The sequence below is a fragment of the Equus asinus genome, chromosome 28, assembly GCF_041296235.1.
Source record: "Equus asinus isolate D_3611 breed Donkey chromosome 28, EquAss-T2T_v2, whole genome shotgun sequence".
Lineage (NCBI taxonomy): Eukaryota > Metazoa > Chordata > Mammalia > Perissodactyla > Equidae > Equus > Equus asinus.
This window is the reverse complement of record NC_091817.1, coordinates 48,185,398-48,198,851: the sequence shown is the minus strand read 5'-3', so window position 1 is coordinate 48,198,851 and position 13,454 is coordinate 48,185,398. Positions and strand designations below refer to the sequence as shown.

The window sequence follows — 13,454 nt, the reverse complement described above, 5'->3', positions numbered from 1 at the left end:
ATGTTACAGAGCACCGGAGAGATTGCCCTCACGTCCAAAATGTCAAATTTGAGAAGAACCAGGTTCAGAGACTCACGACCCCACGACGCGGAGAAACTGCGGTGGGTCTCCAACCGCCGCGTCAACAAAGTGACTTCACTGTTTGTTTTCCTGGGTAGCCGGGAATTGGAATAGAAAGAGGGTGGCCAGGAGGCGACACAGGCTTAAAAAAATGTTTCCTCCCTTAATGATTTTGGGGGGAATGTTACCCGATTGGAAAAATTTCCCATCACCCTGCTCTCCCATCGAAGGCCCTTTTCTCGCTCAAATTGTAGTCTCCTCTCCAGCGGGGGAAACCACGCGTCGAGCACCAACAAAACAAAACAGAACACCACAAAACTTAAAGTCCTTTCATCATTTATAAAAGCTAGAACATGGGAACGGTAAAGTCTGAAACAAAGTAAAACGCTCGTTGGTCTTGGAGTGGCAAAAAAGGTAAAAAAAATAATTTGTATATATTTATATATTTTTTTTTACATAGATACGGTTTTCCCTGCGGGAAGGAGGACTACAGTTTTTCTTTAAACGTTTGATTATTTCTTTAAAACGAGCAATGACATTCAGAGGGATGGAGGGCTTTTCTTAAAAAACAGAAGCCAAGAAAAATTGTTACTCTTGTCCACATTTCACTTCAATGTGAAATGAAGAGTGAAAAGAGGAGCGTTAGCCAACAAATAAAAAAGAAAAAGAAAAAAAGTATTAAGAATCACCCATATTTTAAATACCAAAAAAAGAAAAAAGTCCGGAGGTCCCAGGCGGTTTCTGTCTACACTTTGGAGTTTGGAAGATATTGGGCAAACCCAGTCCCCATCAGATGCTCATGCGATTTTATTTCTAGTTGATACAATGTTCAAGGCCAGATACAAATGTTATACATTTTTATTTTTGTTCTTTTTTTTTAGGAAAAAATACACAAAGGCAAAACATCCTCAAATTGTCATTTTATACAGTGCAGAAGGAAATTTAAAATACGTGTCACAAACGCTGCACCCCAGCAGCCAAAATACTACAAAAAGGGGGGGTAGTCCTTCATTTTATATATATATTTATATAAAACATATGGAAATTTGTTTTTACACAGATCGGACTTTGTTTCAAATTTACAATGGATATCTAAAAAAAAAATTCTACTCGGCAAATATTGCCAACAAAGTTACACCATTAATACTGATAAACGGAGGAGCCTATGCGGTGTTTCGATTATTAGGGAAAGAAAGTAGAATAAATAACAGGATGAGCCTTGCTAGAGTTTTAAAAGTGCCTTAACCTTCCTTCTCCCGCGACGCTGACTCCATGCGCCGGGCCTGCCCAGTCCCCGCGGCGGGCGCCCTGCTCGCCTCGCTCTCGCCCCGGAAGGTTTACAGTAGAGATGGGGAGGCAGCCGGGGCTCCGGAGGAATAACCCACCAAGAAAGTCCAAAGAAAATTCGAAACAAAACCAGAAAGACTGAAGAGAAGGCAGGAGAGGAAGGCGGAGGGGGACGGCAGAGGCCCGAGGGCCGCCCGCTTCTGGGCTCCTTCTGGTTTCTTTTTTAAGACGAACAGTGGCTTCAGAAATGCAAGTTGTTTGCACAAAGATCCACCTGTGGTCACGGAGGACTTCTGAGGTGGGGGGGGAGCGAGGTGTCTCGTGCCCCCCCCTTCCCTGCAAAGATGGCTCTAAAAGGAGACTTGCGCGTTCCAAGACATTCTTTCCAAAAAAAAATTAAAAATAAAAAGATAAATACTCAACCAAAAAATAAAGTATTTGATAATGACGGTCTCACATGCTTGCCTTTTTCCTATAAACCTCCCCACTTTGGCCTTCGGTGGGGAGGGGGGGAGACCGCAGCAGAATCTTGTGTAGATGGTGAGGGTTTCCCCAATGCAGCACCTTCTCAGTCGGTTCCAATTGGGTCAAAAATAGATATTTATTTACCAACAGCTGCAGTCAGATCAGGCCCCGCCGCCACCATTTTTTGAATTTTTGAGGGCGTGGGGGAGGAGGTGCCGACCACCGCGCTGGGTCTTTGCCTTGGGGACCGCTTTCCGAATAATCCGGTTGGGGAGGGGTCAAACCCTTTTCTTCTGCCGACGGTTATACCTCGAGAATAAAGCAGTTTCTGGCGATGGGTCCGAGGTCCCCGCGCGGGCGCCCGAGCCGGGAGCGCCCGCGGCCTCACATCACGCAGGGCTTGATGTCTTGGTAGGTGACCTGCTGGTGGTAGTAGGAGCCGCCGCCGGCCGAGTGCATGGACGAGGACGCCATGGTGTTGAAAGAGAAGACGAACTCCTTTCGGTCACACATGCTGGGCGACTGAGAGTGATACCGCGGGATGCCTGCAAGGCGAGGGGACAAGAGGGGTGGGGGAGTCAAGAGTTAGCGTCTGGGGCCAGATTCAAGGCGGCGAAGCGGCACGGCCGGCGGGGCGCACGGGCAGGCCAGCCCCGCTGGGGCGCAGGGCCCGGGCGCCCGCCCTCTGGCCGTGCCCGGCCCTGGGTCGGGACCAGGCAGCCCCGGGGCTCGGCCCTCGCCTGTGCGCCCCAAGGGACTGACGGCTCCGGGACACCAGTGACGATCCCTGCTCCCCAGAGCACCCGCTGCCTCAGCCTCTCTCGCCTGGGACACCCACCCAGCCCTGGGGGCTTCCGGAGGCCGCAGGGGAAGCGATGAGGGGCCAAAGCGGACCGGCAGACGCCAGCGAGGGCTCCGGCGGCCTCCCCCCCAAAGGCAGCCCGGCCTGCACCCGGCCGCCAGGCAGCCACCTCCCAGCTCCAAAGGCTGCGGAGGCCCCGGTGCAGCCGAGGCCGTACCCGGAGCAGGGAAGCGGCGGGACCGTCCAGGATGAGGGCTGCCTCCAGGAGGACAGGGCAGATGGAGGCCAGGAGTTTGAAGCAGCCCCAGCAGGGCGACCCCTGAGGAGAGGCAGCCCTCGGCCTCCAGCCTGGCTCCTGCCTCCCGCAGGCTGCTGACAGCTGGCCGCGACAGGCCCTGCTTAGCTCCCCGCACGCTCTTTCCAGAACTAGGCCCCGAGGGCTGCTGGCGGGTGCTGAGATGGAGAGCTCAGGAGCCGAGATGGTCGTGAATCTTCTTTCTCAGAGGATGGGGTGGGACCCGGGGACCCGAAAACCTGGATCCTGAGAAACAAAGAGTCTGTGGGGCCTGCCACTCAGAGCCTCCTCTGGGCCTGGCCACGGCACCCCTCTTCCCGTCTCCACAAAGTGTCCCTGACTCCAGGCTGGCACAGCCAGACCTGGTCCCCTGAAAGGCCGGCGTGGGGGTCCAAGTGCTGGGCCAGGCGGCCTTGGGCCTAACTCAGCCGCCCTGCCCAGGCCGGAGCAGAGGTGGCGCTCCCGGCAGCTTTCTGGGTGACCTCCCTGGGAGGGTGAGCCAGCTGGCCTGGGCTGGGGTCCCAGCTCCATCCTGGGGACTTGTTGAGGCGTGAGGGGGCTAAGGAACTGGAAGGGATGTAGAATATTGCGGTTGGAGACATTTTGGGGAGAATGAGGCCTACCTGGCAAGGCTCTGAGCCGCCCGCAGCCGGCAGTTGAAACAGAAAAAGAGAAATAAGGAGACTTTGGCCCAGACTGGGGGCCCCAAGCTGCATTCACCCCTCAAAGGGGGTGAGGTGGGGCAGAGGGGCAACCTGGAGCGCAGATGCCTGCCCAGAGCGTTGGCGTTGGCACCCAACAGAAGTGGTGCCGGCTGTTGCCCAGGGCGGTCAGGGCTTGGGCGTCTGGGGTTGCCAGAGTGCTCACAGATGTCCCGTCCCCCCGGGGCTGGGACAGTGGCTCCCCCACTCACCTTGCAGCTCAGCTGGGGCGTTGTGGCTGTTCTGGTGCAGATACGGCTGGTCCAGGGAGTGCGTGGAGAGGCTGCCGGACAGGGGGTTAGCCGCGGGGTTGCAAGGGGACAGGGGCTGCTGCTTGATGTAGGACGCGCCGCTGTTGAGCGCCGCCGCCGAGGCCGAGGGCGGCCAGGCGGCCGGGGAGCCCGAGTAGACGGCGTGCGGCTCCATGACCCCTCCGGCGGCGGCGGGCAGCAGCGGGGAGGCGGGAACCGAGCTGTCGTGGTGCGGATACTCGCCGGCCGCCGCGCCGCCGCAGCTGCCCATGTACGAGTGGCCACCGTTGGCGGGCAGGTGGGGCACCGAGTGGCTGGGCAAAGCCATGCCGTCCACGTTGCCCGGCAAGTGGCCGTTCATCATGCCCAGGCCGCCCTCGAGCGCCAGGCTGTTGGGCGGGCAGGAGAGGCCGCCGGCCGAGCTCTGGAAGCCGTAGGTGTCGGGGAGGTGGTTGAAGCCCAGCCCGTTCATCATGGTGTACATGGGCTTGAGCGCCTGGCATTTCCTTCGAAAGCCGCGCGGCCGCCGCCGAAAGGAGCCCTCCTCGAACATGAACTCGCTGGCCGGGTCGATGGTCCAGTAGTGGCCCTTGCCCGGCCGCCCGAGGCCCTTGGGCAGCTTGATGAAGCACTCGTTGAGCGAGAGGTTGTGGCGCACCGAGTTCTTCCAGCCCTGGTAGGAGCCGCGGAAGAAGGGGAAGCGGCTCTGCAGGAACTGGTAGATCTCGCTGAGCGTCAGGCGCTTGGTGGGCGAGCTCTGGATGGCCATGACGATGAGCGCGATGTAGGAGTAGGGAGGCTTCTCGGGGCGCCGGATGCCGGCGTTCGTCTTCTTGGCCTTGGACGGGCCGGACGACGCGGGGTCCATGGCCGCGCCGCCTCCCCCGCCGCCGCCAACGCCGCCGCCGTGCGGTGGCTGCTGCTTCTCGGGCGCCGAAGACATCGGGTGGCTGCTGCCGCCGCCGCCGCTGCCGCCGCTGCTCTGCGCCGCGGACGAGCCGGGAGGAGGAGGAGGAGGAGGAAGAGGAGGAGGAGGGGGAGGAGGGCGAGGGGGAGGGGGCTGCGCGCGCGGGGCTGGCTGCACCTCTGCCGTCATCGGCGGCCACTTCTCCCGAGCGAGCCTCGGCGCGCCCTCCCCCGCCCGCGCGTCCTCCTCGAGGAGCTGCTGGATCCGCCGGCGGTTGGCGCAGAGTCCCCCTCTCTCCAGCTCCCTCCTCCCCCACCTCTCTCTCCTCCCTCTTTCCCTCTCGCCCTCCCACAAGGGAAGGAGCCGAGCGGAGGCTGAGAGCAGCGCCTTGGCAGCCCGAGCGGAGGCCGCGAGGAAGCCCCCCCACCGGTTTCTTGGGGGAGGCACCACCTCCAGGGCCTGCGGCCGTGCGCCCCCGCGGGGAGCAGCGCTAGGTCCCCGCCACCCGCGGCGCTCGGCTCTAGGACTCCAGCCGGGGCCGCCCTCTCTGCATCTCTTCTCGGCAGCGTCTCGCGGGCCGGCGTAAGACCCTCCAGGAGTTCCCTCCCCTCCCTGCCCCCCTCCGGCCCCCGCGTTGGTGGGCGCTTAAAGGGCCCCCACCCTCGCCGCCCAGCGACCGCCTGCAGAACCCGCCCCGCCTCCACCAACCTGGCGAGCAAGTGTTAAAGCGCCCTCGGCCCGCGGTTCAGCCCCGCTGCGCGCAGGCCCCCGCCTTCCCTGCTCGGGCGGCGCGGAGGGAAACGCACCCCGGGTCCCTGGCCTTCCCCGACACATACAGCCCGGTGGCAAATCGCAACTGCGGCGGGGGCGGCGGCGGCCTCCGGGTCCTGGCCATCGCGGGCACAGCCAACTCGGCTACGGGTCCCCGCGGCCAGCGGGCGTCTGTTCCCGCGAGGGACCGCCTACCCATTCTCCCCGCCCCGGGAAGGACTGCGCCGCGCCCGGGACTTTTCGGACTCGCCCAGCAGCGCGCGAGCAGGCGGGCGGCCGCCGGAGCCGAGCGCGGGCGGAAAACGAAAGCGCTGGGCGGGTCGCTGCCGCTTTGTCTCCAGCGCCGCGGGCCGGTCGGGAGCGAGTGAGAGCAGCTGGCCCTGCGGGGACCAAAACCGCACAGGCTCCCCGAACAAGCGGCCCCGCTCATTCACTCACCCGTGCATTCGTGTATGCATGCACACACGCGCATGCACTGATGCACATGCAAACCCGGTAAATTACGCAGACTCAGATGTGCAAACTCGCACCCAAGCGTGCCTTCCCACTCACGCATACACAGTGCTCAGGCGTGTGCGCGCCCACTAATGCGCTCACTCACTCACACACAGTAGGTCCACAGGAGCGTAAATTCGCGCCTACCCTCACTCACGTGTACTCTAGCCACACTCGGATCCGAGCCCACAAATAACCCAGTTGACCCCCTCCCCCATACACACACTGAAAACCCGCCTATTTGGCCCCGGAGCCCCGGTGTCCCCACTTTCCGAGAGCAGGTTCTGATTTCTCGTAGATGGTAAAGGCCCTGGCAGGAAGTTTATACGGTTCAACGTAAACACGTTCTGGGGGGTTCTTTAATAATAATAATAGAGAATTCCGCGTGCGCGGGGGGAGTTGGCCTAATGCCCCTGTGGGCTCGGCCTGCCGCCGCCGCGGGGGCCTCTGACACTGCGCGCCCGGCCAGGTTCCGGAAAGCAGTCTGCGCGGGCGGAGAGCGCGGGCCTGGGTGGCCCTCGCGCGCCTGGCTGCCCGCAGCAGGGGCTTCCACGCACGCCTTCCCCCGCCAACCTCGCAGCGCTGGGGTTCGGGCTAGGACCGGGGAGGGGAGACAGGGGCGCCGAGCGCAGGACGGCGCTGGAGCCGGGCGCAACGCGGTGCGCAGGGACCCAGGTGAGTGCTGCTCGCGCGTAGACTGAGGGGCACCCGGCCGGCCTCTCGGGCCAGGGCCCAGGGTTGGGAGGAGGGAGCCGAGGGATGTTTTCGAGGGTCGTCGCGAGGAGCCAGGACGCCGTGTCCTGGCGCGAGCTGGGGCGAGAGGCTTGTGCCGGGCTCGGAGTGCGGCCCGCGGCGCTTTTCAAAGCCCACCGGCCTCTCGGGTTTCTCTGGCCTCCTCGTCCCCCGCTGACTCCTCTCCTCACTCGGACGCCTCCAGCGTCGGTGGTAGACGCCTGGTCGCCTTCGGGGCGCCTGGCACGTCCTTGCGAGGAGCTGGGGGGCTCGCCTGCGTAGCCTGCCGGGCGGTCGCCGCCTTCCCCGGTGGAGCCGCGCTCTCAGATGACAGTCACCTTCTCCGCGCTGCGCTTCCGCCCGGCGCTCCGGGCCTCGGCTCCGCGCGCAGAGAGCCCGGCAGGCCTAGGGGAAAGAGCGAGTGTGGGACGTGACTGCCTTGTGTGTGGTTGTGTCTTCACGCAGGTAGTTGCGCGCTGGCGGACCCACCTCCACTTTACACAGTCCGGCCAGCGTCCACGGACCAGACACCCCGAGCGCCGCGCACGGCCTCGAGCACATCTTCCCAGAGAACACCCCTCGCACAGCTCAGGCGCCCCCAACCCTCGCACGAGCGCACAGCCTGCCTACCGCGGAGAGCACACTTTCGGTTAAGGACACACACTCCTTCCCCGGGCGTTCGCCCACGCACAGCCAGCCGCACGCGCGCACACAGTCGCACGCACGGCCGCTCCACACGAGCGCACACGCACACACACTTTCTCACATTCTCTCCCTCCATCGCTTTTTTTTTTTTTTTTTTTTTTGCCAAACGGCAGCTGCAGGCTAGGAGGCCCCGGCGGCGCCGGGAGGGAAGTTCCCGCGAAGGGGTCGCTACCGCCAGCTGCTGGGAGCACATCTGGCCTTTAGAAGAGAGGCGAGCGGGGGAGGCAGCCCGGCTCCCGAGCTAAACTGGGGGCAGCATCGCTTACCCCCGCGGCTCCCAGAAAGTGACAGTCATGGCTCCCGTTCTCTCGCTCGCCCCCGCGACGGAGCCCTCCAAAGTGGGGGGCTCTGTAGACCGTGAAGTTGGGGGCCCCCTTTCCCAGTGGCCGCCTTTCCTCTTAGGCCCTCCCCAGCTGGGAGGGAGCGGCCGGCAGGTTCCATCCGTGGCTACCCCCCAGGTCAGTTTTCTTCCCTCCTGCACATCATGTCTCTCATGCGCTCCCCTTGGGGGCTCCTGTGTGTTGTGGGGTGAGGGTGCTTCCACCTTCCTGGGGAGGAAGTGTGAAGTCGGGGCCCTACCTGGCCTCCACTTACCCCTCAGGCTCTGACACCAAACCAGACTCTGCAGGGGAGGGACAGCAGTCAGCGGGTCCAGGGAGAGGGGGCCAGCCAGTGGCCGCGGAGCCTCAGGCATGTGGGAGATGGAGACTCTCCCCAGCCCCTAATCCCCACCGAGGGGGGAGGTAGAGGTGGGGGCCTGAGAGGGAGGGAGAAGGAATCGGCTCCTGCTCTATAATTTGGAGGGGACCCCCCTCAATTCTGGGAAAAACCACAGCCATAGCACAGAGGCTTTCCCACAGGCCCAGAGACTATGCTCTCAGCTTTTAAGATGCCCCGAGAGCTCTCTTGCATTTTGGGGATGGGGAAACTGAGACCCAGTGAGGCCCTGGCCTGGGTCACCCAGGGCTGCCAGGTGAACCTCCCTCCACATTTCCTCTCTAACTCCAAGGACAGACCATCATTGCATTTACCGGATGCCTCATTACAGGCCAGGAGTGGAGAGAGTGGGGTTTGGAAAAGCTTCTGTCGCCCCACACACCCCAGGCTTCCCAAGTTCAAGGGCACAGAGAGACCCATCCACAACTGACGGGGATAAAATAACAACCACCACAAACACGATAGTGATAATAGGACTTCTCACTTGCTGGCCACGCACCATGTACTGGTCATTGCCTTACAAACGCCCCCTTGGATGTTCTTAACCTTTCTCTGGGCCGTGAATCCCTTTGATAAACTGTTGAAAATTATATCCTATCCCCTGCAAGGCTCACACCTGCGACATCTGTGGAATAATTTTAAAGGCTTCACCAAACACCTGGAGCCCACCCACGAGCCCATGACCTCCCATCTTTGGACCCAGGACCCTGGTTAAACGCCCCAGAGATGCTTGTTTAATCTTCACAGAAGCCCCTACCAGATCATCGTTACTGTCCCTTTACAGATGGGGCTCAGCAAGGTTACCCATGTCCTAGGTCACCCTGCAGAGCCAGGATACAAACCCAGGACTGACGGCAGGACCAGGGATGAAGCCTGGGGCCGCGGGGTGCAGGCCAGCAGAGACCAGGCAGAGAGACCCTCTCCCCCCAGACTCACGGTCACCGTGGAGGCTGACAGCCTCCACGGTGCAGAGATGTGGCATAAGCTCCTTGTGTCTTCGTTTCTTTTGGGGGGAAGGGGTTGTTCGTTGATTAATTTTTTTCCAGCTTTATTGAGATATAATTGACACATAACATTGTAGAAGTTCGAGGTGTACAATGTATTGGTTTGATACATTTATATGTTCAAAAGGATTTCCACCATTGAGTTAGCTGCCACCTCCATCCCGTCACATAGTTACCATCTCTTTTCTGTGGCGAGAACATTTAAGATCTACTCTCTTAGCAACATTCAATTATATGATACAGTGTTATTAGCTCTAATCACCATGCCAACCTTCACCTAAAAAATGGGAGAATAGTGGGATGTATTTCTTAGGGCTTCCGGAAGCCTTGGACAAGGCGGCAGGGAAAGGTGGACAGTCCAACAGAACCAGCAAAACCCGGGGCCCAGCTGGAGGGGCGAACGGAGCAAACGCGGAGAGGGAGGGGGCCAGCTTTTCGGTGTTCACTTAAAAATCCGTGAAGACCCCATCCCGTCCCACAGCAAATCTGCGCCTCCGCGCGGGCACCAGGAATCCCAAAACGGGGAGGGGGGTGTAAAAACAGACACGCCTGGATGTCTCCCACTCCCCAAGCCCAAGGTATTTTTACTGGCTAATTGCTTAACTGAAGCCGCCCCGGCAGAGAGCGCGCCGCCGTAACCCGAGCAGGGAACCAGATCCAGCTCGATCGTGCCCGGGCCGGCCGCGCAGGCGGGGGCAGGGGCGGCCGCCGACCACCCACCGCGAGGGCAGCCGCCCTGCCCGCCGCCGCCGCCCCTGCTCTGCATTAGCGCCGGCCTGCGCCTCCCTCGCCCCTGCTCCCTCCAACTCCTTCCAGGCGACGTCCAAAGGCGACACAAGGTAGGGCGGGCCGGGCCCTAGACCTGAGGTGGGCGTTGGGCAGTACAGAAAGCCGCCTGGCCTGGGGGCGTAGATAGGGAGAACCGAGGGGCCGATAGGGTGGGACATTTGTGGCTGAGGATGTGGCTTTGGGGACAGGGGACTGGGCGGAGAAATGTCAGGGTCAGGAAGAGACAGAGCGTGCTCCCTCCCCCGGATTATAAAATGATCTGTGCACAAAATAAGTAGGATATTTCTCTACACACTCGAGATGTGCACACATATCGTGCATGCCAGTATGCATGATATTGCCCAGAGGGGCAAGAACTGTGGACCGAGAGAGGCACTGAGGAGTCAGGCGGGTGCACAGCATAAGGGCTGTGCGCCCAGAATAGCGTGAGGCATGCAAACAGAACACATTTCCTACGCTGAACGTTCTAAGACGTGGGTCCGGTGCAGTGACTGCGTGCATAGTGAGTGTTTTAAGATATGAACAATATAGCACATTGTGTATGCAGAATATTCGTGCACACTGTGAGGTGTTCCATACACAGGACATTCTAAACGTGTGGAGCATAGCAGGTCACACATAGGGTATAGTCTGGGGGTGTGTACAACATAATGTATTCCAGACCCAGAATATTGTCGGCTCTGCAGACCGTATGATATAGCATTACACAGACTGCTGTAGGGTGCGTGTGTGATAGAACGGGTTATATTGTACATGGTATGGGTTTACACGAACCTTGTAAAATACGCACAATTCCACGCCTGCGGCACAGAACGGCGTGGGCGATTGTAGGCGATGCGGCGTGCATCCTGGGGACCACATATGGCAAGGAGAGGGGTCTGCATGGTGGCACCCTGTCTCCCCAGGCGTCAGGCAGCGTGTGGACAGTAGAGCATGGCGACGGGAATGGAAGGCTGTCAGGAGGTTTGCATGCGATCTAACACAAAAATAAAGACGCGGTGGTCACCCAGCTGATGGTTATCGAGGCCTGGCTGTGCCCTTCAGAGGCACCCTGAGGTCACTGCTAGCAGATGAAACCCCCACCGTAGCCCTGTGAGGCAGGGTCTGTTTTGATCTCAGGTCCTGAGGAAGCAGAGTGACTCTCCCACTTTGTTTTTGTGGTGTCGGAGCAACTTTTCCTCGCTTTGTCGTGCTGGGGAGAGTGGGCGGTTCGTGGAATGGGATGGAGATGTGGGGACGGGGCATCTTCTGTATGGGTCTTGGAGAGGCTGTGAGCTGGGGACGAGGTGACCCTCTGTCTGCATTAGGCGCAGAGAAGATGCAGAGACAAGAGATGTGTATAGAATGGGCACCGGAAGGGGGCCCTGAATCCTGGGGGTCCCCAACGCCCGAGTGTGCCAGGGCCTTTGGGAAAGCTCCTGATTGGAGCTGCACACCCACACTTCGGGGCGCTGTCCCCCCGTGTGCCCATTGCTACCTAAGCAAACTTCAAACCAAGGTAGTCTCATTGTCCCCTCTTGTCAGTAGCAAGCCAGATTCTAGGGCCCCTGGAGACTCTGCATGAGGGTATCCCAAGGTGAGGGGGAGAGGGAGGCGGCACCCCTGGCCTTGCCCAGCCCTACCAGATGCCCTCAGCACCCCACCTGTGCAGACCACCAGGGCCAGGTTTGGGGAGCAGCTGGGGCAGGGGTTACCCTGCACCCAGGCCCTGGCAGTTAATCTCCCCTGTCAGCTGTACATTAGAGAGAGGTTCATATTTTGGTCAAGAAAAAAAAAAGCAGCTGGTGTGTGCGCTGCTGCAGCCTGAGCTTGCCGCCTCCACTTGGCCCTTTTACCCGAAAGCACGCATTTTCCATGACGTTCTTCAATGAAATATTTGACAACATTGCAGCCCAGGAATTTACAGCCCTCTTCCCTGCGAGATTTTTGGGAGTTTTCTGGCATTAGCAGTGCATACTGCTCTAAGAAACAGAGCGCTCTGGGGACATGAGCGTCCTGGGCTCCCAGACGGATGCCTGGCGCGGCTGCAGCTCCCCTTCCCACAGAGGCAGCCTCCAAACCATCCTGATATATTTTTATCCCCGCTGCCTGGACGGCCATGCTCAGAAAGATGGCGGGATGTTCCTGCCAGCACGGGGGTGTGTGAGGATGTGTGTGGGGGGAGCGTGTGTCCCCCAGATTTTGTTTCTGAGCAAAGGGTCCACACAGAAGGAGAGAGCGGGTGCTCAAGGTGCAACAGAGACATGGGGACTGTCACTCTCCCAGTGGCCATCTGTCCTTCTGAGGTGGGAGTGGGGGACAGTGTCGAGAGAGATGAAAAAGGAATGCGTTTCCAAAAAAAGAAAATCCCCACCAAACCCAAAGGAAAATATAAATTAAATTTCAAGGGCCAGGTATTCTGTTTCTCAGATTTGAGGGGGAGATCAAATAAGACACACATACAACCCCCTAGGGAAGAGGGAGTTAGAACAGAGTGAGACCCGGGGAAACAGGGCTGGGCGAGACAGGGAGGGGAGGGGGGTGTGCTCAGATTTGTGTCTTAATGAAAAGCAGCAATTTTCTCCCAGAAACCTGCCCGTGTGTCTTGAAATGCGCCCATCGGTCTCTGATAGCTGGCACCGCTCTGTCTCTTCCCGTTTAAAGGGTGTTAAAAATGAGGAAAACAAGTGTTATTTTTAGGGAGAAACCAAAATCCGCTCAGCCCTGGCCCAGCTCAGGACGGGGGAGAGAGGACGGGCTCTACCTGTTGGAGGGCGTGGCCCACAGCCAAGGGTTTGCTGAGAAAAGGGAGGTGACACCCTCTTCCCACGCCATCCCCAGGTCTGGCGTGGGTCCTTTTGTGCCAGCCGGGTTGTAACTTAGCTGCCCCAGGGCCCCTGGAAGGATTTCCACTTGGGCGTGCATGGGCTTGCACGGCTTTGCTGGGCCTGCTTTTTGCACAGTTGACTAGAGAGCCAGCTCTTGTGTGTGCGTGACATGGGTAAGGGCGACACAGCTCCCGGGAAGTCAGCTGGCCGGGTGGGGTGCTGGGCAGCCTGCCCTGTGTACTAGAACAGAGACACACATGGCCAGGGGACACGGAGACCCCCCCTCATCCCCCGCCCAGAGAGAGACCGCAGATACTGTGTCATCAGAACCCAGAGACAAGCAGGTCAGAGAGGCAGAGACTGAGGCCCCAAGAGACACACAGAGATTGTGAGCGAATCAGGGAGAGAGACAAGAACAGACCAGAGCAAAGCCAAGGTTGAGAGAGAGAGAGAGAGAACTCACATGGATGGATGGATTCCCATGGTCTGCTTCGGGCTGTGGGGGCAGCTAGAAAGCTAGGGGCCATGGCTGGGGTCAGACAGGAAGGCCCAGACTGCAGGGAGGAGTGTGTGTAGGCGGCAGGGGTGGGGAGAGACAGAGACAGAGACAGAGACAGAGACAGCAGGGGACAGGGAGGGCGGAAGCAAGAGACAGAGAGAGAAAGA

The 13,454-nt window shown here is 59.6% G+C and overlaps 1 protein-coding gene across 1 annotated transcript; it reads right to left on the bottom strand.

The window, feature by feature from the left end:
• Positions 1-387: 387 nt before the first annotated feature.
• On the bottom strand, positions 388-5,349 carry FOXF1 (forkhead box F1). The gene is made up of 2 exons (XM_044761472.2): positions 3,823-5,349; positions 388-2,357 (listed from the first exon to the last, which is right to left on the bottom strand). Exons 1-2 carry the CDS (start codon positions 4,955-4,957, stop codon positions 2,197-2,199), a joined length of 1,296 nt encoding a protein of 431 aa, XP_044617407.1. The 5' UTR covers positions 4,958-5,349; the 3' UTR covers positions 388-2,196.
• Between the last annotated feature and the right edge of the window lie 8,105 nt (positions 5,350-13,454).